Raw genomic sequence first — 27,667 nt, forward strand, 5'->3', positions numbered from 1 at the left:
ATCTTTATTATAACAAAAAAATAAATTGCTTCTGAAATCATCATAAAATAAAAAAAATGACAACCAAAACCAAAATGACTTTTACCATCAACTATCATCCTCATCTTCTTCACTCTCATCTCTCGTATTTTCGTTTCTCGTATATTTTCTATTATTCTCGTATCTCCTCTTCGTTTTCACTGTCGTCAGAACTTACTCCAAATACACTGTCTTCTGAGCAACTAACATATTAGGGATAGTCTCGATCGCTGATGATTTCGTCGTCACAAAGTTGGTTTACATTTGGTATTCTTTCATTTTTCAATTCCAAATCGTCACTTCAGTCGTTCATCAACTCCTCGATTTGTCTGTCGTTCAAAAAGCCCTCCAATGTAGTACAAATAAACAATAAAACAAAAAAAGTAAGTAATTACACTCAGTGAAAAAAGTTACTTATTTGGTGTCGTGGGTCGAACGTGACCCAGAAAGCTACTTACCTCCGCTCCTAAGATAGTTACAGTTCTGCACATCCACCCCCCGCTGCAGCTAGCGACGCACTGAGAATACTTAGAAGCGCACAGTCGTTGCATAAATATTTAAAGAATTATAACCGAAAATGTTCGCTTCTGGGTCAAATTTGACCCACGATACCTGCTAAGGGTTAAAGGTATTTTATAGTTGAGTTTTTGGTGTGAATATCAATTTAATACATGAGTAAAAGGGTTGTAAGTTTTAAATACGTCAAAATTTGCGAAAAATTTCAGCATGGCTTGTATGTTTGATTTTTTCAAAGCATCAAGGTATCGTAGACAAGAGTATAAATTTCATTTTTTAAGAAAAAGGGTGTTGATAGACAGACAGACGGATAACAAAGTGATCACCAGGGTTCCGTAAAAATTACATAGTAACTATATTATGACATGTAATTTTTACGGAACCCTGGTGATCACTTTGTTATCCGCACCCTGTGGTTATCCGTCTGTCTGTCTATCAACAAAGGAGTATGATAACTGTTATCATACTCCTTTGTTGATATATTTGTTAACCTTATAATTGGCGAATTTTTTATGCAATTAGTATAATTACTAATAACATTTATAAATATGTAATTAGTAAAAGCTGTAGCTAACTTTTAGGATAAAATAAAATAATCAAACTATAATTATATTCGGTAGATCTGAGCCTAGTTTGTCATTTTTTTATATCCCAAAGATAATTAATAAGCAGGATACAGTTTTCCTTGTCTATAGTCATCTAGTACCAATGTAAAATAGTGGTAAATAAAATAAAACAAAAGGCATATTTTGTGCAACATTTTATTAAAAAATATAACTTAAGACGTTAAGTTAACAACAATACATAGCGACATACACGCATCCTATTCGATACACTATACCTAACATACCATACTGTTATATGGTCAATTAAGTAGGGCAATATTAGGGGCAATTTTTGCCCTTAATATGGGGCACTTTTAATAATAGCTTTAAAATCGAGTCTTTTGTGTTATATCTAAAAGCTTCTTATTCCTTCGTCATTTGAATTTTTAATATATTTCATACTTAGGTGCAGTATCGAAAAAAAACGGATATTATTTGAAAAAACGGATCAAGCCATAATAAATACATTATTTTTATGTGATTTCAATACATAATAATATATTTTCTTTACCCTAACTTATTGACCAAACAGTCGAAGTACCTTGCATTTCATTAGTTTTATATTTACAAGATTAATGTCGATTAAACAACTTCCTGATAGCATATTCAATACTTTTTGGCTATTTTCAAATCGTTATTTTTAACTGACAGATAAGCTAAACATAACATATCAGGAAGCTGTGAAATCGTCATGTATTGTTTACTAGATACATTCTATAATTAAGTTTACTGTATACAATTAATTTGCAAAAAAATTGAAGGAACAATCACTTAAAATAATGCCATTTTTGTTTACAGTGAATGCATAAATAAATTTAAGGTATACAAAAAATATAAACAGAATTTTAATAGTAAATTAATTTGGTAGAATCAACTATTTTAATTGGGATATATTATTATAATCAAAATGACGATAGTGACTAGTTGAAAATCATTTTTATACAAAAAAAAAAGGAAAAAAACTCATAACCAATTCTTAAATTTATTTTCTTATAATTAAACACTAGTAGTACATTCATATACGCATTTAATGCAATATTAAATATGTAATAATGAAATGCAAGGCGTATTTAAATACATAATTTAATAACATTAAGTATTCTTATTTCTCCTTGTTTAACGCTTCTATAAATTCTTCTAACTTCTCCTGCACTTGTCTTACTCTCTCTGGAAAAATAAAAATAAATACATAAACAAAAACATAAAAACTATTAATAAAATATAAAAAAGGCCATGTGTGCAGAGCATACGTGTCAGAAGTGAAACTTCTTTGGCAAGATTCAAAGATACCAAAATCGTCGCCTTACTCCATGACGTGACGGTATTGCCGTGACGCGACCTTGAATTTCCCCAAAAAAAGTTTCACTTCAAGAAAGAAATACTGAGTAGAATGCTGAAAATCACCACTATGTAGTAAAGTCACAGTAAATGCTGAGATAATAATTTCGCAGCAAATAAAAACAGTTTATAATGTGTTTTGTATCTCAATCTTTATATTATTTTGCCTTTCTTATCTGGAAGAATATCTAACAAAAGAAAGACCTTGTTCATCAATAAAAAGTTGTTATTTTAAAAACGTAATAAGAACAACAAAAAAATAATAATAACATAAGCTTACTTAATTCCTCAGCAAGTTCCACCCGTCGCCCGGACAGTAAGTTTTTCTTTAAATCTGGATCTGCTGCCATCTGTGAAAATGTACAAAAGAAAATGAATGCGTATGAAATATGAGAAATTTTTCTTTAATTTTCGTTGTGTGGTTTGATATCTGTTGCCGTAACGCTTTAGATGTAGATTTCATTGTCATAATATTATTTACCGCCCTCCTTACAATTTTAATTGAGAACACTTGCAATTTTTTTGTGTTTCCCATCAAATTACCCATAAACAACCTAAAAATATCAACCCATAAACAACCTAAAAATATCAACCCATAAACAACCTAAAAATATCAACCCATAAACAACCTAAAAATATCAACCCATAAACAACCTAAAAATATCAACCCATAAACAACCTAAAAATATCAACCCATAAACAACCTAAAAATAAAAAAAACCCGGTTTTTTTTGCATTTTTTTCCAAACTACCCAAAAAAATCCCCTTTTTTTCCAGTTATTTTGGTAATTTCCCCATCTCACCTCATCCAACACCTCTCGTAACTCTCGATCCAATCTCCCAGCCTCCCGGTTGGCGATCTGTTGCCGCAGCGCGTTGGAAGTAGTTCGGAGCGCACTTTGCACGCGCCAGAACATTACCACTTCGCAGCATTCCTTCTGGAATTGTTGGAAAATATATTTATTGAGTAGATTATGGCAATAAACATAAGAAAGCAGTTTTTAGAGCACTAAAAAATATGTTTCGCAGCATTATTTCTGAAATTGTCGAAAACCACATAGTGAATTATGTCTTTTAGGGCTGATTTTTCAATCGTTGGTTAAAACTTATTCATCGAATAACGTATTAAACTACCATTTCAAAAATGTAATCTAATTGTCCGTTTTTGACAGTGACAGGTGACATTTTAAAATGTTCGTGTAATACTTTATTGGACGGATAAATTTTAACCAACGATTGAAAAATCGGCCCTTAAATAACCAGTACACTTATCAGATTTTAAATACTATTTATTTGAACACAAAAACATTGCGGTTGAAGCCGTTCATTTGACTACAGATGCACGTAAGATCCTACTCCTCCTAATTCCTGTGATTGTACTAAATAAATTCCGAAACTACTTAACCGATTTTGAAAATTCTTTCACAATTATAAAACTATATCATTTCGGACATAGACTATATTCATTTATAAGTTTGATTTTATACAGGACAGTTAAAAAATAATGAAATCTCACCCCAGTGCCGTTTTGTTGTGTGTAAAGGTAGAAACTCTTGCGACAATCTCTTGCTCTCGATAAAGCGCGTTGTAGGAACTGTCTGTAAATAAACAAATACATATAATTAAAATCATATTTATCCGACTGTGCCAAAAGGAGGGTTATGTTTTTTGAATGAGTGTATAATTTACGCTTTTCTGAGTTGTATGATGGATTTAAGACTATTCATATTAATTGTGGGATCATTAAATTGATATTATGTTTAGAAAGAAGTTTTGTTTTCAAAACTGTCGTAAACTGTATTCACTGTTTTAAGACAAAAGAGCTCTAGACCGACGCGACAGCTTATATTTTAAATTGGGGAATTCTTAGTAAAATACAAAGTGACGCATATATTTCATTTCTTCTTTCTTCATCAGTATTTTGGACTAGTCACTAGAGACTAGAAAAAAAAATTCAATCATAAATAAAGATAAAAATAAATTATACTGTACCTCGTCGTACCCCAGGCCTGGTCTATCTGAGCCCAGTTTCTCTAATTCCAATTTCACTTACCCACAGATTGCTTATTCGTGTGTGTATAGCATGCCAAGAGACAAAAAAATCACAAAAAAACGACCAAAAAATCGCAAAAAATCCTGAAAAAATGCCTAAAAACTACGTAAAAATCACAAAAAATTCCAAAAAAGAACACCAACACCCACCTCAAGTGCAGCGGCCGCCAGGTTTCACGTATATACTCGTTGTCCACCTCCACGCCGCGCCTGCGCAGGTTGTCCCTCACGGCCACCACCTCGTCGTACCCCAGGGCCGGTCTGTCGGACCCCAGTTGCTCTAGCTCCCATTTCACTTGAGCACGTCTAGATTGCTCTTCGTTCGTGTATTCCCAGCGCAGCCAGCGGTCGCGGAAACCTGGACCTGGGGATTGAATTATAGAAATAAATATTATTTTTTGTAAACTTGTATTGTATTAAAAAAGAGTGTGTGTACTTATGTACACGCGTTGGAAGTTATACTTCTTTGGCGTATAGAAAAAAATACTAGAATATACAACTTGAACATTACATACCACCTAGAACTAACTTCATGCTGTTAAATTTAGGTGTCGGTGTGCGCGCGCATCGTAAAATTCACTCTCATCATTTTTCTCCATCGCGCCAAAAGAAGTATAACATCACAAACTTTGTACATTGTGTTATGAGGCAAATAAACAACTTTTATTTTTATTATTTTAAAACTCATAACTCAATGTCAAAAATGTATTTATTCAAACACAAAACAAGAACTCAACACAAAACAGAACTGTTGCACTTCTAAAAGTGTTTCTCAATTGTCTTATTACAAGTTTTTTTGCAGGATTTTTGATGTAGAGGATTCAAACAACGCATCTCAATATATTTCTTTTAAAATAAAAAAAAATATTAATAAAACTAAAACGGTTGTTTACACTTTATTTAATATCTGGTTTCCATAACACAAGCGAAATCTTAGTACGGTATCTGATCGTACCGTGAAAATTGTCCCGAAATATTTATTTAGGTATTTATTTATTCCCACTCACCAACAAGACTCTTAAGCTCAGCCTCAACAACTTGCAGCCGCTCAGTGAGCGCGGATTCCATCAGTTCCACCGCAGCATCCCACTCGGCACGAGATCCCACACAACGGTCTTGCAACGCGTTCACTTGGAGCACACGCAACACCTGTATAATATGACAATTTATCTACTATATAACAAGTGATAACTGCGTTAAAAACAACCGACTTCAAACTTGCACTTGCAACATTTACAAATACAGACAAAAATGCTCATAAAATAAAAACTACTGGGCCTATCCTAATAAATTTTTTATGGGACCAATTGGACACCATCCCGCATCGAACAAAAAAAGAATCACGTGAATCGGTTCAGAAACCTCGGAGTAAACGGTGTACATACATAAAAAAAAACATACCAGCCGAATTGATAACCTCCTCCTTTTTTTTGAAGTCGGTTAAAAATAAGTCGAGTTTTCCTTCCTGACGCTATAACTCCAGAACGCACCAACCGATTTCGACGGTTTTGCATTCGTTGGAAAGGTCTCGGGCTCCGTGAGGTTTATAGCAAAGAAAAGGTGTCTCTGGTGACGAAACGGAGTTCGCCCGGTTTGTTAGTATACTTATAAAAAGGTATTGTATGATTTTATAAAACCACGGTAAGAGTGTAATTTTCTTGTTATGTAACTACGTTATTTGCAGATATAATTGGTAATGCAGCCACGTTACTTGCAGCTATAGTTGAAGTGAAAACTTCTTTAGCGGCGTTGGGTATAAAATCTTAAACTCGCGTCAGGACACGTGGCCTGATCGAAAAAGCGTAAGACGGATGTTTTTTTTTAGCCCTTATATTCCATGCGTAAGACGGATACCATTCCAAAATATCAAACATGCTGAACGTTAATAATCAAGTTTTCACTTCTGCCGGCACTCCCGGAGTGCAACCCGTCTTTTTTTATGGTAATTTTTACTTTTTCTTAAAGAACGCTTAAAAATGTTTATCGGTTCCAATCTTTATAGACTTCTTTTGAACTTTTCAACTTAAACATTTGGGTTTTAATTTATAAACAAAAAAATTATATTATCTACATACGTTAAACCATACTTCCCATATAAAAACCGTAATAAAACTTACATCTTGCGCCCTTTCCTCCCAATTATGTCGTCTCAACGCTTCATCAACGGCCGCTTTCTTCACGGGTTCATAGATAGCATCAGAGTCCGCAGCCCGGGACATTAATTCTGTAAACTCTTCACGTAACGCCTGGCGACCGGCTTGTATAGATTGTTGGGCTAGTTCGTTTTCAGCCCATTCCCGGAGCTTAATATCGACTGTTGTGTTGAATTTGTCTGGGAAAATGGGTGTTTTTATTATAAATTGCGCTGATAAATTAAAATTAATAACAACTGTTATTTTACAATGTACCAAATTTAAGATTAAATTTAATTTAAGATATTTCTATCCACTATCAACAGCATTTCTCATTGTGATAAAAGTATGATTTAATTATTGCAGAAACTTCAGGTGTTTTAGAATAATGCTCTTTTAATTTATTATGGATGGAGGACGCAATCTGCAATGTTCAACGTGCGTTACGAATAAGTAAAATTAAAACTATTTTTATAAGTACAATAAAATGGTGGAATGTTATACTTATGCGTAAAATGAGAATTTATTTCGGAACAAAAATATAAGATTTTTTGGACATACATAATTGATGAAAACCAACAGAACTAAAAAAAAAAACTACATGGAGTCAAATTAAATCATTACTTTTCGACTAACTGTTAAAAATTTGAAATCTTACTAAAGTCAAGGTCAAAAGGATCGAGCCTTATTTGCATGGACCCTCCGTTATTGGGATTCTTGTATTTCACTTGACGGGGCACGTATTCATCTATTTAAATACACATATTTAAAAAAAAAAAACTTTTAATATCGTAAATCTAATATATATTATAAAGGCGAAAGTTTGTAAGTATGGATGTATGGATGTATGGATGTTTGTTACTCTTTCACGTAAAAACTACTGAACCGATTACAATGAAATTTAGCACACATATAGAGGGTAACTTGGATTAACACATAGGATAGTTTTTATCCCGGAAATCTCACGGGAACGGGAACTATGCGGGTTTTCCTTTGCAAACGCGGGCGAAGCCGCGGGCGGAAATCTAGTTTAACATAATGTATCTTATTGCCATCTACCCACATTGTTTTCACCATTTTTGTTTTCCTCCATCTAACCACATTATTATTACAATCAATACTATGAAGAGTTTGTTTGAACGCGTTAATCTCAGGAACTACTGGTCCGATTTGAAAAATTCTTCCACTTCTTAAGACCAACAGGAGCGGAGCAATGCGGGCAAAACCGCGGAGCACAGCTAGTTCATAATTTTTTATTTTTCATTGGAACGAAGTTCCTTATCGCGCGTTGTGAAAGGGGGCTAGACGGAAAAAATTCTCACGAAAATTTGTAATGACATTTTTTGCGACAGACAGAGAAACACGTGCTATCTCTCTCTCTCATAGAAAGCAAGTCAGCTATTTCAGTAACTTTGTACCATTAATTCACTTTTTGAAATTCAAATTATATCTATTTGTAAGAACATAGTTACAAATTATATTTATTTAACTCTTTAATAGTTGTACAGATAGGAAACCTTAGAACTACTTACATATAGAACAGAGTACAACTATTTATATATATGTTTTAACTGCAATTTTTTTTGTGGCTAATACATTCTATCCAAATGCAAAGCAAAGCTTGCTTGTTAGGGGCGTATACAGAGTTTTAAGAATTCATCTATTTGAAAAAAAAAAACTGCGTCTGGAATTTTATAAGTATTTTTTACGTACTTAGCGTATGCAAAACTATAACCTCCTTTGAGCTTAGTATACCAACAGTGGGACACCCTGTATATTATAAAATGACATAACATACAATTAAAAAATAAGTTTTTAGTTATATTAATATTTCAGAAGTCATGAATTATTGTTGTCATTAATTTATGTATGTTATTGTTTCTGTAAGAATTCATACTAATATTATAAATGCGAAAGTAACTCTGTCTGTCTGTCTGTTATTCAATCACGCCTAAACTACTGAATCAATTTGCATGAAATTTGATATGGAGATATTTCGATACCCGAGAAAGGACATAGGCTACTTTTTATACTCAAACATTCATTTATTCAATTAAACTACTATTTAGTAGCAGTATACCGGGAAAATGATGCGATCCCGAAAATCCCACGGGAACGGGAACTATGCGGGTTCTTTGAGTGCGCGGGCGAAGCCGCGGGCGGAAAGCTAGTTCCAAATAAATAACCAAGTACACGCACGCACCAATATCCAGGTGTGCGGTGGTGGCGGCGGGCAGGTAGATCGCGGCCAGCACGTTGGGCGCCGCCGTCTCCCACAGCGCGGTGCGCAGGCGCAGCTCCCACTGCGCCGCGGGCACGCCGCTCAGCTCCGCCGACTGGTCCAGCAGCTCCGCGCGGGCTCGCTCAAACAGCTCGTCGCGGTCCAGCTCGCGCTGTCTAGAGACGTATTTGTTTTTTAATAACTAACTTCCGCCCACGACTTTTTTTTTTTTTTTTTAATGTAAGTAGTGTAATGTAGACATATTTAAGACGTCCCGCTCAAATTTTAAAAAAGCAATCACTTTCCAATAAATCATAATAACTATAGGTTTCAGTACATAATTATTAGTTATTTAAATTATATACATATATGCTCTCACTCACACACTCACTCACTCATAACAGACTACACACCATTCCTACACCTACACTCATCACAAACGTATTTTCTTTATTATTTTAACGTATATCTTTTCCTCCTACATTCTCAATTTTCTTTGTCACAGTTTTTTCTTATAATTCTATTAATGGAATTCCTTTTCATTGGCGTATTGTTCAATTATTATGTAATTATTGTAAAAATAGCTGTAAGGAATCATAAATAAATAAATAAATAAATAAATAAAGTAAGAGCAGGTAACTGAGCAGGTGGATCACCTAATGAAGTGACACCACCGCCCACGACTTTGTACGTGCGTCCCGGTTTTTCCCCGTTCCCGCAAGAATTTCGGGAAATCCTTTCTTAGGGGACGCCTACGTTATGACATCTACCTGCATGCCAAATTTCAGCCCGATACGTCCAGTGGTTTGGGCTGTGCGTTGATAGATCCCTATATCAGTCACCTTTGAGTTATATATTATATAAATAATCAAATTTCAAATTTATTTATTATTATTAAACATACCTACATACAAATTACAATTGTAATTGTATGTATTTATTTATTTGTGACACTTTATTGTACAATACCAGTAATAAATTATTGTACGATCCAGCAGCAACTATACACACACACTTGACTTAGATTTTGAAAAAAAAAAAATTAACACCAAACCAATAGTTGGCCACACTGTATGTATGTATTCACCTCGGGAACGTATTCTTCCACTCAGTCTCTAAATTAAAACGCATCGCCTTAAAAGCGTCCGCCTGCTGCTCGACCGAGTCACGCACCATGCGCCAGAAACACTCGGCCACGCCCAGCGCTAGGTTGCGTGTTGTCACTTGACCGGCGGCCACCATGCCGTCCCTGGAAAACAGATAAATAACAACTAAATTCATGGAACAAAATAGTTTTAAACAATAAACACAAAAAGAATAGAACCATCACGAAAGAGATCGCGAAAATCAAAGAGATATCCATTTAATTGAAGATAAGGTGAAATTTAGACAAATCACACGATTAGAATAAGACATATATAACGTAGCGTCTAAAAACCGCAATGATAAAAAATTCATTGAAGAGACCGTGACATTTCAACAAAAAGCACAAAAAGAATGAAACAAATACAGTGCCATCCCCGAAAAGCACAAAAACAAAGGCACTCAAAAATATGTTAGTTTAAAATAAATTAAAAACATCAAAAACAATCAAAAATAACAAAAACATACTCACTTGAACAACTTAGATGATCTAAAGAATCTCTCTTCATATTCCCTTATACTCTGAATCGAGTCATCCTTTCGACTTCTTCCCGTCACCACCGCGTAGTAACCCAGAGCCTTCATCGGGAACAATTTACCTTCTAGGATACGTCGAATCTAACAAAAAATTCAAAACATCATAATTGTAAAGTTCAAATAAATTGAAATTCAATATGAAGGAAATAAGTTATAAATCTGGTTGGGGGTGCCACCAGGCTCAATAGTATGCCCAATGTTATTTAATATATATGTATAATTGACGACTTAAAAACGAAATCCAATCGGTTTTAAATTTAAAAACATATGTAAAATTATGATTCAACCTTCTTATACTACTGTTTTCTTCGAAAAAGAAACATAAACAAAGCTTCTTTATCCTCAAAATTCTTTATGTATATAATAACTTACTCGGTTCGGATTTGCGAGATTTTCTTCAGCTAAATCGACTTTAGTTAGCACAAAGATAGTCCTCTTTCCTTGCGGGTCACACGACGACACTAGATCTGTCACGTTGCTTCGCTCGGCGTCAACTGATCCATCCTGTTTATGAGTATTATGATTTAGAAATGACATTTAGTTGTGAATTTCTTACAAATGTATACGTCTAATGGCATAACGATTGTTATTATGATTAGTTCGTCTCTCTATCATCCCCTTGATATTAGAACATATTTGTAGGTAACATAAATTATAATTCCGTTACAAAATAAATTTTGACTAGAACTAGTTAGAGTTTTGACATTTTTGTTTTTAGATTGCCAAAAATACCATTATATTTTATCTAATCAGATCTTCTTTTCTGTTATGGTTCGTTAGTTTTCATAATAAATTCATTATAACTAAGTTTTTTCTTACCTGTATACACAATATGATCGCATTTGGATTGTCCATGTATTGTTTCGTCATTTGCTTGATCGCCTCACGCGTGTCCGCCGCCATGTCTACTGTTTGCGTCTGCAAATGATATATTATTGTATTATAATACATTATCAAGTTATTAAGTTTGGTCAGTTTTGTTATATTTACTGGGCGAAACTTTATGGATACAATTTATTATTTGTTGTAGTTGTATTCTTGAAAAATTGCTGTGAAATTAATTCATAAAACTTTGCTGAGCAATTTCATTATAACTATTATAATTAATTCATAAAATAGTCACAAAATAATAGCTCGCAAGTTTAAAATTAATTCAAAAGCTCCTTAACCAATTTCGCACATTTGGCATAATTGTAATGTTAAATTTTTACTGTAGCCTGTTAATCTTTTTTTTTTGTATTTCTTTTTATTGTATTTTTATTTTGGTGTCAAATAAATAAATGTCAACTGAATATTTTGACAATTCCTTCACCACACTTTATCTACATGTGACGTCACGTTACTCACACCATACTCTATCTTTACTACCCTACTGACGTCACGTGTCGCGTGACGTGACATGTCGGGTGACGTGACATGTCGCGTGACGTGGCATGTCGCGTGACATCACGCTACTCACGGATATAACGCCGGGCAGGTCGACGAGCACCATGCGCGGGATGCCGGGCCCCTTCACGGACATGGCGATCTGCTGCGTGGACACCGTGCGACCGCCGCGCACGCTGTTGCGCATGCGCAGCTCCACCTCCCTACACACGCGTTTGTTTATTGTCATCTAATTAGGAGCCTGGGTCATTAAGTTTTTGTAATATGTATATGATGGTTTAAATAAATGATTTATTTATTTATTTATTATTTATCTATATCGTCCGTGTCATTGTTGCCTTTCTGAATATTATCCCCATCTGTACTTTACTAATATTATAAAGCTGAAGAGTTTGTTTGTTTGAGCGCGCTAATCTCAGGAACTATTTGTCCGATTTGAAAAATTCTTTCTGTGTTAGATAGCCCATTTATCGAGGAAGGCTATAGGCTATATATCATCTCACAGAGCACTGCGGGTAAAACCGCAGAGCACAGCTAGTAAATTATAAACTAAAACCTTCCCCTTCAGTCACTCTACCTATTAAAAAAGAGCGTGTGTACCGAGCACACGTGTCAGAAAACTTCTTTGGCAAGATTCAAAGATGTAGACGACGGTATTGCCCTAACGCGAAATTGCAATTCAACTCTCAATGCGCCTAAATAACTTAAAAAAAAAAAACAAGAAACTAATATTTTCAAATGTGTCAAGTTAATGTTTTTCTAAACATGAGTATTACAAGTAGCATTCATAATATTATCAACATTGCATCGTTAGTACGAATAGTGTTTAATTCATCATTAGTATCACTATTAATATGTATTAGCAAACGATTTTTTATTTATTTTATCATGATCAATATCAAACTTATCGGTATTAACTTCCTCAACATCATATTTATAAATATTATCGTCAATTACAACATAATTCAAATCAAACAACATAATTCAAATAAAAAATTAAAAAAAGAAAAGTATTAATAAGACCAATTGTAACGACGCTTCGAAAACTTAACAAGTACTGTAGAATCGTAGATTCACAAAAAAATTCTAAATGTTAATTTAAACGAGATTTGGATTTCTAATAAGCGTTTGACAATCTACACAAAGCGAAACATTTCTGCTATATTTATGGTTTTCGTTTTGTTAAATTTAACTGTAACACACGTCAACCTAGATGTCATTTTGAACATCACTTTTGATAATATAATAATTAAAATAAAAAGCTAGTTACAACTTTTAAAACATCATTGGAACCTCCAGGGTTCCATTCTTGGTCCAATTTATAAATATAATGTTAAAACTGTTTTATTCATGAATTTATTCAAATGCATAGTAAATAATAATATTTAACTTACTTCCGTAAATCAGCTAGATCAGATTCCTTGTTGAGATCAAATTCTCGTGACGAGTCGTTGAATTGCGCCACGTGGTACGGGCCTTCAGATAATGTCACTTTTACTGGTGCTCTGAAAAAGGCACATTTATATTATTATACAATCTTAAATTAAGATTATTTAAAAGTTAATTGTCTAATGAAGTTGTACCGTGTACGATAAGTTTCGTTTAGACCTACAAAAAGTCTTATAATTAATGGCAGACCTTATTTTGAGTGGTGAAGTTTAGTAAATTCTCAACTTTATTAAAGTGAAACTTTTATTACATCGTCTCAAACTTTTTGGTCTGTGTAGCGCATGTCGCGTGACGCACGATACGTACGATAATTATCGTACAAATACGATAATTTTTAGTTAAATGTCTATAGTGTGAGAAAAAGTTTCACTTTTGCCGTGGTTTCATAAAACCACACAACATTTTTTATGTATTGCTTACAAATTTTAAACGTACCTATTAACAACATTAAGTTATTATTTTATTAAATAAAAAGCTATTATAAATTGTTTTGTTTTTACGAAAAATTTTTTTTTATCGAAATTCAAATAATAAAATCTATCAACATGAATACAGTAACAATTTATTTATTTCACGAACACACAATAACTCTTCTTACCGCGATCTAAACTACATAATTTTACATACCTAATAATAGTTATTATTGCACTACCCATTTATGTATTTATTCCTCTATTGTACCGAAGGTTGTCTGGAAGAAATCGCTCTAAGCGATAAGACCGCCAATTGTACTTAGTGTAAGTTATATTTAAGAGTTTGTATTTCTTGTTTTGTTATATTTAAGTGCAATAAAGTATAATATAAAAATGAATCCCAAAATGTGTTGGTAAGCGCATAACTTTAGAACAGCTGAACCAATTTCTTTAATTCTTTTTTTTTATATTCCTTGAAGTTCGAGGATGGTTCTTATGTAGAGAAAACGTGAATATGTACCACGGGCGAAGCCGGGGCGGACCGCTAGTTTATAAATATAAATAAATAAGATACCTAGTACACATCTCCCCCGCACCCCGTGGGAAGATCCTGGCCTGAGCCAGCATCTCCAGCACGGACGTCTTGCCAGCTGACTGGTCTCCCACCACCACCACACGGGGCAGTCGACCGGCTTCACCCGAGTCCCAGTCGGCCAGCTCGTCTAATACTGCAGAGTACATGTCGATGAGGGAGCGCTGGAAATATAATTTATGTGTAAATAAATAAATAAATAAAATAATGTAGTAACTCAGGCCCCGGAACCACAGACACAATAGAAAATCTATTGTGTCTGGGACCAATCGGGCCGCTTGGGGTTCAATGGGTTAATGAAAAACAATTTTTTTATTGTAGTATATATGTAATTGTTGAAGGAACAATGCAAAAAGAGGATTTAATGATTTTGGAATGTACCTATAATTGATGACTGAAGATCAGAAAAAGATGATATTTTAAGTGTCGAATATGAATGAGAGAATGTTAGAAAAGTGCGATTTTTTTCTTAAGAATATGGAATAGATGGAGAAAACGCTACATATTTTACCGTAGAATATGCAATCAATTAAAGAACAATACAAATATAAGATTTTTGAATTCTAGAATATGTAATCGACGATTGAATGATAGAAAAAGAAGATTTAGGAACTCTAGCGTAATTAATAGAATAGAAATACATAATCGCCTAGGGAATACTACACAAAGATTTATATTTAGCAAAAACCTTCATCTTCTTAGCGGACGGCTGTCTTCCCTGCCGCAGCAGCATGTTCTGCTGCCGCAGTTCTCTATTCTCTTGCTCGAGCCGCTGCAACTCGCGCTGGTAACGAGCTTGCAGGGATAGCACTTCCTCTTGCAGGGCGTGGACACGACGTTCTGGGAGTATTTGTAGAAGAGTTTATTGTTAAAGCGGGGAGAACAAAAAAAAATGGAGAAATAATCAATTTCTTAAGATAGTGACAACAAACTAAGAATGATTAGAATCTCAATTTTATCTATACTAATATTATAAAGCTGAAGAGTTTGTTTGTACGCGCTAATCTCGGGTACTACTGGTCCGATTTTAAAAATTATTTCGGTGTTAGATAGCCCATTTATCGAGGAAGGTTATAGGCTATATATCATCACGTTACGACCAACAGGCGTGAAGCCACGCGGGTGAAACGGTTTCGAATCCCGAACCGTGATCGATTTTAGACTATTCTTTGTAAAGATTTATTTATTTAAAATATTTCATTGCACAAGGCTGAAGAGCAATAACTAGAGCACAAAATGCACTAACAATGAATTATTGCACAATTTACATGAGCTGGCTTGAAGGTCCATGAATAAGGAACATTGAAAATAGATAAATGCTGATAAATATATCAAAATTTAGAAAACCTTCATTTTCTTTAGTTTTATAACAATACAATTCTTTTAATAAATTACAATTGACCAGGAAAATATTTTTTGCTTCAGAATTAATAGGATTAGTATGAACATACCATAAGCAGCGGTATCTTCTGCGCTTGATTTAGCTGACGCAGACATCGGGGCCGGTCTACTCTGTAGGTTGTTGACTATCTTTGGTGCCGGTTCTGTAACAATATATAATTAAAATTTTCTACACGTAAAATCCACGTCCAAATTAATACGTAGGATTGTAAACGTAGCTCTTTGAACGGAGTGGATATAACAATCGGCATATTGTTGAATGACTAGCGTGTGCATTGAATGACGGCAAAATTTATTTTTTCCACACGTCCACAAAAACACGGTTGCGAGGCTCCTATTTCTGTGTAGTCAAAAATACAACGAACCTAAGCTAACATATCCAAACAAACCACTATGCTTAATGACGACGTCAAGATGTTGAACGATACATAAAACAACTTGACGAGTTGTCCTTCACCTATTCAATTAAATTTTGTCATTCTCAATTAATTCGTCAATTAACACCCTAGTAATTCGATCAAATAGCATATTCAACCAGATGACTGCGACATAAACACAACATTTACTATACAAAAAGTACAAATCTCAACAAAACATATGTACCAAAACGGTACAGTAACATAAATACACAAAAACAACTATTCAAACTAAATCAAAATAAACTCACCAATATGACTAGTAGCGTTATTAACAGCTGCCGCAGCCACCGCGTCCTCATACCTCTGTGCGAGCCACTCCTTCAGCTCTGCAGCCTTAGCGAGCCCCGCGTCCCGGAGCCTCGGATCTGCGTGTATCGACAGCGTCAGTGGCGCACCTAGTGTTGTACCACAGTGAGAGGTGGCTCGCTAAGTTTAACTAATCTTTGTAATAGGGATGTTATGGAGCCCCAAATAAAAAATATTGAATACTGTAACCATAAGGGCAGTCCAAATAATACATGTTTTAACAGATTTTTACATAACAATAATCTATTATCCCTAAATGTGACAAATGTATAATCCGCAATAATTAATTTATCTAAGATTCGAAATTTCATATCCATAACATCCCTGTTTTGTATGAACAAAATGTTAATCACATGACATACAGATATTCACTTAACATCTGATGATTTATATGAAACATGGTTCAGCTATTTTGATTTTAAAACAGATCTTTTGTAAACAAAAAATTGTTACAATATTTACATATTTTGATTTTAATTCAATGATTTTACTTTTTTTACATAATAATAAGTGGATAAAACCGTTTATTTAACTGTAAAGCATTCACAATATGAAATTTACATTTCACTGTTCATTCTGATATAAAAGAGTTGAATGCAATTATAGAGAATTTTATATTTATGGATAAATATAGGAAAATAAAAACAAGAAAAAAAGGAAATAACTTGCAATGTAATAAAAGTATTAGAGTGAGATTATTTGGATAGATTAGTGTTTATTATATTGAGAATATCTATAATTAAAATAGAAAATAAGGCATAATCAATAAATTTTAGTGTCTTTTTAACTAAGGCCCTAAAAAACTTATATATGCATTTCAATTATGTATTTTCATTTCAAAATTTGTTATTGCAATATTTAATTGTTAGTCTACTTCATAAAAAGTGACTTTGATCAGTATACCCTTTAAAAAAACCTATTGTATATGTGCAGTGTAAAGATTAAGAAACGAAAATAGCAATCACCATACAGTGAAATACAATCATAAATGTATATGGCATGTTTATTTATCTATATTAAAATGCAATAAATGATACTAAAGTACCCGTCAGGAGAAGCTATAAATTATGTAAACAAACATCTTTTACTAAGTAAACATTTTATACTGCGAGATAATAATAAATTGACCATATTCAATCGACATGAAATATAGACGGGTTATATGAAAGTAACAACCTATTTAATTTAGTCGGATCATATTTTAACGACGCAAAGCGCTATCGTTTGTGTTTCTTGGTACCGGAACGCGTCCGTCGCAGGGATTGTGAACTATCGGGACGCCATTTTGAAATAAACGCATCATTCGAGTTTCGAATGCGTACGAGTTTGTTTCATTGCTTTGCATATATCGCGGATCTGGTTGTTATTGTTAATTTTGTTATTGTTTCGTTATCACTTTTTTATTGTTGTTACTTTAATTGTTGCGTTAATTTTATTTGTTATTACGTATAATGGAGCCAGTAGCCAGTACATCTAAGGAAATAAATTCGCCACGAAAAAAACGTCAAAAGGTGCGTAATACAATTTATCTATGTAATCTTAAATAATATTTATGTTAATTAATATTTGTTACTTAATAATTTATTAAATCTTAAACAAATTCATTTTTTTTGTTGGTCCAAATGTTGTGAACTCCTGAACACTTGTTTACAAAATTTATAGCTTCTCATGACGGTTACTTTACAGCAACTACATAATTAGCAAGTTAATAAAAACATATCATATATAAAATAATTTGTACTTTTGCAATCAAATAATCTAGATTATCAAAGATAGACTCTCACCGATTTGGAAATTATCTCCAATTTTGTCCTTGGCATCAATAAGGGTTGTTGTGAATTTGTCCCATTGATCATTATCTGGTAACAAATCATTCAGCCAACCCATGTCTGGTAGACCATCTTTCCATTCTGCATATTTCTGGAAATACATTGATTTTTATTTACTAATTATTTTACTATAATGTAACTTATTTGATAATATAATATTGGTTTTTGAAATATTATGTATAAATAAAAAAAAGAATTGAATCTTACTTGAAAAGGTAGATACTTGTACAAAACAAAATTATACTGTATAACATAAACTTACAAAAACTAATAAATTTATTATATTTGAATTGATAAATAATACCTATGTTGTTGGGATTAATAAAGTGTGTTTTACCTTGTTTAATGTCATGCCGCCACCAACAGCACCTCCAAGAAGTAAATATCTGATTTTCAACACGCCTCTCACAGCTCTGGCAATGAGCATGCCATATTTCCTTCTTGGAATCTGATAGCTGTCTAGAGGCTTGTGAAGGAGTACACTACGTCCTGTCCATATTGAAAATGCTACAGCCCTCTTATCAACACATGACCATGATTGCTTCTTGAAAGATGATCTGAAGAAAGGTTATACTGTTTAAAATAAAATGTTCTCATAATCATTTCATAATAGAATTAAAGCTATATACCTTATCCGATGGTTTAGTATTCTCGACATTGTTGGAGTTGTTCCTTTGCTTTTAATCACAGTTTAATAATATTTCTAAAACATAATAACCAATAAGGTTTTTCAACAAAATTTTCAATGCCGCTAGTTCATAACCGATGCCGGTTTACAATATAATCAAATAATATCACCACACAGCGGTTGGTTTATAAAATTAAACTATTATTAAAGCAAATATATTACACAATCAACATAAAAATCACAAATGATCACTTCATATTTTGAAAATTTGACAGAATGCAGGGTGACTTCAATCAAGGTCCATTTTTACAATTACGTTTCATTTTACATTAGTTTTTCAAAACTTTTTGAAAATCTTATATATAAAAATGAATCGCAAAATGTGTTGGTAAGCGCATAACTCGAGAATGGCTGAACCGATTTCGATAATTCTTTTTTTATTATATTCCTTGAAGTACGAGGATGGTTCTTATGTAGAGAAAACGTGAATATGTACCACGGGTGAAGCCGGGGCGGACCGCTAGTAATTTCATAAATTATGTATAGGATAGTTTATATTTTTTTTCAAAATTATAGAAAACCAATTTAACGTATGCATGTTGCAGTTTTGTTTTATAAATAAAAACGACAAAATAATACAAAACTCACAAACTGGTATCACTGAACATATGTCATGTATTATTTTATTGTGTTGGCAATAGCATACAGATTTACGTCAAAAATAAAAATGAAAGATGATTGAATGAAATTTACTGCAGTGCTTGTAAAATTTACATAAAAATAAATGTATAATTAAATATTTTTCGTCACTTGCAGAAGGTACGGGATTGTAAATCAAGTGAAGTGAATTGAAAACTTTAGAAGTATCTTGTGGATACAGTGTACAGTGTTATGTTATTATAAATTTATAGTGATATCATCGAAAAATTTGCCGTAGTAAGTATTATGTCAAGGAACTTCAAGGCGATGTTTCTCCTTCTTTAATCAATGAAGCTGTGTCTTTCCGATCAGGAAACGATATCAGGGTCGGTTCTTTGAACTTTTATCTCTATAATTATGGGGAGCGCAGCTGCATTTTATAGGGCTTCGATCGTGTTATTTTTAGATTGAGTGCGTACTTGAGATTAATTTACGTCTGTTTACTTGCGTTAATTGTCTTTATATTTATCTCTATATGAATACCCCTAATATAAAAGAGGATTATAGACGCTAATCATATTATGTACTTAGCAAAATAATTCATTTTGATATGAAAACGGCTTGTTACTATTTGAAGTAAATAAATATTGAAAACGTATATCATATTAATTTAACCTCGTAACGCCCAGGCTATTTTTACCAAACATTGGGTTGCAGCCCAAGTACCTTTTAAAAGGTTCACATGGTGCGGACCCAGAGGTGATGAAATCTAAAAAAAGTGCCTTATTATTTCCGTATGAGTGTGGGATTTTTTCTGCATGTAAATGTATGTCAGTGGAAGGTTTTGAGACACTAAATAACCCCAAAATCGTTATTCTTTATTTAGGCATATGGGCTTTAATGTATTACAAAACCCGATTTCGCAAAATTCATATTTTTGATATTATTGATTAGCGGTAGACAATATAGGGTTTATTTTATATTACAAAAAACAATGAACATAAATATTTGGATTAATACATGTCTTCCAAAATTTTAATGACCAAAAACATATCTCACACTTACAATCTGAGAAAAAAATATCAATTTTTGAACAATATGATCATTATTTTCTGTACTTATTATTTTTAAAGGCTAGTTTATCACGTGTTTTAGGATTTCTATCAGAAGAAATCCACTTCCAACAGATGACAGAAGCAAAAATTAACAAGTTTCGAAATTGGATCCAAAAACACTATATAATAGCAACCCATATACCTTTTAAAATCAGAATGATAGTAGGTAAATTGATATAATATTTCTATAGAAGTTTTAAATACTTAATTTTGCAAATAAGAGTTGGTTTTTAATAAAAAAACTATTATTTTCAGATTCTTCAGAACTGGAAGAGCTTTCTTGGTTTTGGTTTATGTTGTAATCCTCATCTCCAAATAGTTCATACTTTTCTATATCTGACTGATTTAAGCTTCATCTATTTGCTCATCTCTCATTGGGTTACCTGAAAAGGATAGTACTAAAAGATTCTGTAACAGACTAAATAATTTACTTTATATTATGAAGGAGAAAACGGTCTAAATCATAAGTTGCAAAGGCAAATCAAATTGATTAGTGGTTTATTCCCTTATACCTTTTAAAATCCAATAATATGTTAATACTCTTATACCTTCTAAAAGGTATCCAGACTTTAAGAGGTTATTTTACACGCATATTCTTTATTTTCGCGTAAATCTAAATGTAATTATAATATTTACTTATTTGTCAACAAGCAGAGTAAGATACTCTCAGTTAAAAACCTAAGATTGCATCAATAATCATGGATTGAACTTACCATGTCCTCTAGTCAATCAAGATGGCCAGACTTTTCGCCGGAAATTACATATATTTTATTTTTCTATTGGCACTATTGCTTAACCATAGACAAAAACATACTTTCCAGTAGCCGGATAAAAAACAGTAATTAGATTTGGCGCGTAATTTAAAATGTTACGGCGTTTTCAAATCAGATACTGTCAGATACCTTTAAAAAGGTACCGTGGGCGTTTATGTCATAAAGTTGGATAACAGCTTGGGCCGGTACCACTATCGAGCTGCATGCCTTTTAATAGGTATCTGGGCGTTACGAGGTTAATGCATATACTATAAAATTATGACTATGCCATCATTTACATATAATATATATTGCAAATTAATTATGTTAAACAGATAATCCAGTCACATTTAACCTACATGGTACAGGAAACTCATATAAGGCAGTTAAAAGGTCACAACACTTGTCAATATTAACTGGCCGTTATTATAAAATGAACTTTATTGTTATCAAATAATACATAAATTACCATATTATGCGTAACATTTTTGCAACTTTTCCTGTCTATTTAATTGCGTATTTGTTTAATATTTTTAATTGAGTTGCTACACTGATATAATTGACTAGCTGTGCCCTGCGGTTTCGCCCGCGTGGCTCCGCTCCTGTTGGTCTTAGCCTGATGATATATAGCTTATAACCTTCCTCGATAAATGGGCTATCTAACACCGAAAGAATTTTTCAAATCGGACCAGTAGTTCCCAAGATTAGTGTGTTCAAACAAACAAACAAACCAACAAACTCTACAGCTTTATAATATTAGTATAGATATATTCATATTATATTGTTATATTTCTTCATTTTTGCTTTTTAATTTATAATTAAGAATGATGAATAAAAAATATATAACGAAATTTAAGTAGGATAATATTTGTCATCTAAGTTTATTTATGTACAAAATTATGTTCCTACATTCCTTAAATAAATTTTAAATTACTAGAACTTTATGAATCATCATATTTTTTATCAACATGTTATTTGTAAAACTGTGTGAATTAAAATTGAATCAATTTAACAGTACTTGCTAAAAGGTTAAATGTTTTAATAACACTAAATTTTCCATACAAAAAAAGAAATATATATATTACTCGAATCATAAATAATATCATAACTCAAAATATCGAAAAACCTGATAATGATATACAATGGAACAAAAACTAACATTCAACAGAGATGAGGTCATAAGGATCAAGATGAGCTAAGTTTGTTGTTACAAGTGGGCGGCCTCACAGGATAAAAATAAGTTTCTGTACGCTTGATGATAAATTTATCAATATATTTATCAATGAATGTATTTAAATATTTTTTTTTAGGATAAACTTATTTTATAAAAGGGGTAGGTGTGTTTGTTTTGCTACAATTTAACTAACCTAGTTTGACCGCCTCCTTGGTACAGTGGTTGACACGTGAGAGACGACAAAAAAAATGTCTCTGTCTGGCAGGACACAGAAGGCTGATCACCTACTTGTCCATATAGAAAATCGATCAATGAAACAGATGTATACTGCATCTGCCCCTTACCCCACTAGGGGACATGGGACTTCACTTACAATTTTACTAAAAATTACTCCATCTGCTTTCATTTTTATGTAATGTATGTATGTTTTTATGTAATGAATCTACCTACTTTCTTCCAATAAACTGTTATTTACCTCCAAATATCTCGGTAATGTGGCGCTTTAGGGTACTATGTTATTAGACATTTTTTGTTCCTCTATGTGTCCTCTATCCATACATACCACTTTAATCGTGCGCCGCGATTTTGAAAAAAAATCAAAATGGCGGCGGGTCGATATGCCAGCGTCCATACAAAAAGTTTCAAACCCCTTTACTATGTAAATAATAAATGAAAATATATTTTAATAAACATAGGTCACAACCAATCACTTTTTCTGTGTTTTCTATAAACATGTGTGCAATAAAACTTGTTTATTATAGAATATAGATACTTACAAAGATATTTATGGCTCTCTACGTGTAAAAGTATTTTGACTAAATGTTTCAATAAATCTCAACATCTTTCATTGCATATATTTTATTACCAATCAATCAAATAAAAATATTTACTTAGTATTATTAAAGCCTATTTAATCATTATTTTTGAAATCCGTCCAGTAGTTCCTGAGATAAGCATGTTCAAACAAACGGATATGTTATGATAATGAATTTTCCTTGTACATTAAAATAGTAAAGTAAAATTGTTATCAACAAAGACATTGAATCATTTTCTATTGAAAAAAAAATTTATTTACACAGATTATTGCATTATATAATGTTTTACAGCTATAAAAGAAGTTAATGTGAACTGATGCAATCTAATCATTGTACTATTGCTACATTTGCATTTGTAACAATTAAAATATGTAGCGCAGGTAACCTTTGCTTTGAATTGATCGTGACGGCTTGTAATACTAAACTAAAATGACCTTGCCTTTAGGGATGCGGATTATTATTTACTACTAGCTTCCGCCCGCGACTCCGTCCGCGCGGATGTCGGTCTTCGCGTGGATTGGTCCGGGAGCCAGAAGCAGATTTTATGACCAAGTTCCTCTCAAGCGGTAATTAGTAAAATGCATCATAGTATAGTATTATGAAGCCTCGTGAACGTCAGCTGGAGCTCGGTTGGGGGGGTGAGCGGTTATAGCCTCCCACGCACGTAAGAAAAAAAAGTATATTCATTCATTTCCTCTCAGCTAAAAATTTGTCAAATTGTAGCTAACCCAATATCTCAACGAAAAATAATAATCAGCTGGTTACAGCATGGTGTATTATGCGTCAGCTGGTGTCTCGAATATAATGAGACATTAACAAAATCATCGAGATACGTGGAATTCCATCAACATAAGTCCCCGTAAAAGATAAGTAATAACTTTATTAATTATATATTATACTATTATTTTTTTAATAATTATAGTTAACTAATGTTTTTAGTGGGTTATTTCATATTTGTTACACTTTTAGGTAGTTATGTGAATTTGATGATATGATAGTTATTTTTAAATGCAGTTTATAATATTTGTAAAAACATGTTTACCGATGTGGCTGAATGTACGTAGTGTAATCATGTGCACAACTAACCACCTCCAAGTACCTTATTACTGTCTATATTATGCTAGCGTGTGTTGCTTGAATTTTTAAAAATAACGATAATAATTAAAGATACGTCATTTCATCTCAGATGAAAATTTGTGAGCTGATTGTTAATATACTGATGCGATAAATAAAAAAAAATCAGCTAGCAATAATTCGAGGAAAACCTAGTCAGTTGATGCATATAAATTGGCAATAGATGCTTCTGTCTAACTCCTATGTAATAACTTTCAAAGTATCAGCTGACGGTTTTTCCACCCAGATACAGCCAGCTGACCTATATATATATCCACAGTTACATATAAGCTATCATCAGGTAAATTTTAGTTTGAGAGGAAATCACGGAAAATAATTTTATTTTTTTCATGTTCGAGACACCAGCTGACGTATAATACACCATGTTGTAACCAGCTGATTATTTTTTTTCGTTGAGATATTGGGTTAGCTACAATTTGACAAAATTTTAGCTGAGAGGAAATGAATGAATGTATTTTTTTTTCCTACGTGCGTGGGAGGCTACAACCGCTCACCCCCCCAACCGAGCGCCAGCTGACGTTCACGAGGCTTTATAATACTATACTCTGATGCGTCTGACGAATTATCTCTTGAGAGGAAATAATTAACCAAATTTGCACCTGGCTCCCTAACCATGGTTATTTCTCCATTTTGAGTACCTCTGTCAATAACATCTTATAAATATCTATTGGACCCAATTCCCAAATACGGCTAGGCCTATAATAATACGCAACGTGTGTTCGCGGTTCTACGGAACAACGTCTATGGATAAAACTGAAAAATTAAGATTAATTTTTTTCTACGTATTTTTCCAGGATAAAAAGTATCCTATTTTACGCCCAGGATAATAAGGTATAATTATACCAAGTTTCATCGAAATCGAACCGCTAGTTTTCACGTGATGCCTTCACATACAGACAGACAGACAGACAGACAGACAGACAAAAATTTTTTTAATCACATATTTGGGTTTGGTATCGATCCAGTAACACCCCCTGCTATTTATTTTTTCAATATTTTCAATGTACAGAATTGACCCTTCTACAGATTTATTATATGTATAGATACAAATGGCCTTATGGCTCTAAGTATTCTCTGCTAGATAAATTTTAGACAATGGAGAATTTTTAGTTTTTAGTTATGCAAGTTATATTTTTTATGATAATACCTACTAGGTTTCCGCCCGCGGCTTCGCCCGCGCAGTCAAAGAAAAACCCGCATAGTTCCCGTTCACGTGGGATTTCCGGGATAAAAAGTAGCCTATGTCCTTTCTCGGGTATCAAAATATTTCCATTCCAAATTTCATGAAAATTGGTTCAGTAGTTTAGGCGTGATTGAGTAACAGATAGACAGACAGAGTTACTTTCGCATTTATAATATTAATAGTATAGATTAAATTCACAAAACCAAAGTTGCAGATGAATGCTCTTGCTAAATAATGTTACAGTTTAAAATCAGTGTATTTCATACCTTTGTATAGAAAAAAAACAGCAAGAATAAGACACAGGTCCGATCCTGATCGAATTTCTTTAAATATTAATATGTATATGTAAATCGTAAATAGATAAGAGCGTCCCATGTCTCCTAGTGGGGTAAGGGGCAGATTCATTTTACATCTGTTTCACTGATCGATTTTTTTTTAGGGACAAGTAGGTGATCAGCCTTCAGTCCAGACTGAGACATTTTTTTTCTTCGTCTCCATTGGGAATCGAACCCAGGATCCTTCGGTGCTACGCTCACGTGTCAACCACTGTACCGAGGAGGCGGTCGAAATAGATACTATATTAGTATAGTAATATTTATCTTTCATTAACTACATTCTTATCATTCGCCCATCCGTTTCAGGAGCCGCGCGGAGTGATAATGCACCACCATAGATAATTTACAGTAATCAATGTGAGTATTGACTTTAAAATATAATTTTAACCATAATAATAATTAATATAATATTATCTACTTCATAGTATGACGGTTTACATGTGGACTAAAATTCTGTTATTTATGAAAATATGTTCAGTAAGAGGAAATCGAACGATTTAAATTATGATAATAACTTGCATAAAACATACAACAATTATTATTAATACCTTATTATTAATTATATTCTGAGCATCGAACAGTAATTTAGTAACAGATAATAACACCACTACTACACGATCGAAGCCACAGGATTACCTAGTTTAGATATTTTTTCAAGGCTCATTGAAGCAGACCAACCACAATACCAGTATTCGGGATGAAGGACATTTCTTTACTGATTATCCTATGATGTAAACTAAAAAGCTTGTGTAAAAACTACGAATAAGGACGCTTTTGATTATTCCGAAGTGATAATTGATTTACATTCGCGCGAATAGCGAAGCGAATGTCGAACACGCATAATAACTATGTAAACAGCCACTATTTGCTTTGTGATTTCATGTATCTGTGTTAAAATCAGTGTTTTGGATGTAATCAAACAGAAGACGAATGTGTGAGTAGTGGTTCGCGTCGACACTCGATACGAATGTTTTATCGAGTCACGAATAGGGAACGCGAATGTGTAGATGCACCATGATATTACGCATTAAAATGCATGTAGTTATTTCAAAAGATAATGGAGATAAAAACATAAATTGTATGTATATGTGTTGTATTGTATTCTAATTAAAATTTCAGGTTTTCATGTGAAATTAATCAAGTTTTTTCTACGTTTGTTTTGAGCGAAAACCATATAATTATTCCGAAGTTAGGAATACTCTATAGAGTCTTTACCTACTGGCGAACTATTAAATGGATTTAAATTGCGATAATTTAATTTAATTACTTTACAGAAAGCCTTGTTACCGTCATACTAATGTGGCCATATTCGCATGTTCTGACGGTCATAGAATTATCTTAATTTTGATATAATAAATAGTTAAGCTCCCTCTACTATTTCTAACCTTCCTCTCACTAAATTACATTGAAACAGTTGCTATTATCTGTTCTAGCGATTAGATCACTCGTGATAAATTTTTACGCCAATATAAAATACTGATTTGATTAATTTATAACTAAAAACAAAACTGATAACGTACCACTGCAGTGGACGA

At 33.0% G+C, this 27,667-nt stretch overlaps 2 protein-coding genes and 1 long non-coding RNA gene across 4 annotated transcripts in view; 1 reads left to right on the forward strand and 2 right to left on the reverse strand.

Moving 5' to 3' along the window:
• Positions 1-1,279: 1,279 nt before the first annotated feature.
• Positions 1,280-19,277, reverse strand: LOC123703786 (dynamin-like 120 kDa protein, mitochondrial). 2 transcript variants are annotated; one of them, XM_045651938.1, is made up of 21 exons: positions 18,987-19,277; positions 18,695-18,914; positions 18,313-18,448; positions 16,471-16,587; positions 15,854-15,946; positions 15,091-15,242; positions 14,385-14,566; positions 13,343-13,453; positions 12,022-12,151; positions 11,382-11,480; positions 10,935-11,066; positions 10,498-10,643; positions 9,970-10,131; positions 8,865-9,058; positions 6,647-6,861; positions 5,537-5,678; positions 4,680-4,893; positions 3,994-4,075; positions 3,281-3,415; positions 2,758-2,827; positions 1,280-2,306 (listed from the first exon to the last, which is right to left on the reverse strand). In XM_045651938.1, exons 1-21 carry the CDS (start codon positions 19,013-19,015, stop codon positions 2,242-2,244), a joined length of 2,826 nt encoding a protein of 941 aa, XP_045507894.1. In that variant the 5' UTR covers positions 19,016-19,277; the 3' UTR covers positions 1,280-2,241. The 2 variants fall into 2 exon arrangements, with proteins under 2 accessions (XP_045507894.1, XP_045507893.1); XM_045651937.1 differs by having other exon boundaries at positions 16,471-16,617.
• A 430-nt stretch (positions 19,278-19,707) lies between these two features.
• The window catches only part of LOC123703733 (EH domain-binding protein 1-like protein 1), a 33,673-nt gene continuing 25,713 nt past the window's right edge, over positions 19,708-27,667 (forward strand). Inside the window, exons 1-2 of the mRNA XM_045651833.1 lie at positions 19,708-19,921; positions 26,439-26,489. The gene's annotated coding sequence lies outside the window, so the exon portion shown is untranslated. The remainder of the gene's footprint in view (positions 19,922-26,438; positions 26,490-27,667) is intronic.
• Positions 20,291-21,745, reverse strand: LOC123703734. The gene is made up of 2 exons (XR_006753033.1): positions 21,453-21,745; positions 20,291-21,122 (listed from the first exon to the last, which is right to left on the reverse strand). It is a non-coding gene; the product is annotated as an uncharacterized LOC123703734 (long non-coding RNA).

The sequence above is a fragment of the Colias croceus genome, chromosome 27, assembly GCF_905220415.1.
Source record: "Colias croceus chromosome 27, ilColCroc2.1".
In the NCBI taxonomy this organism is placed as follows: domain Eukaryota; kingdom Metazoa; phylum Arthropoda; class Insecta; order Lepidoptera; family Pieridae; genus Colias; species Colias croceus.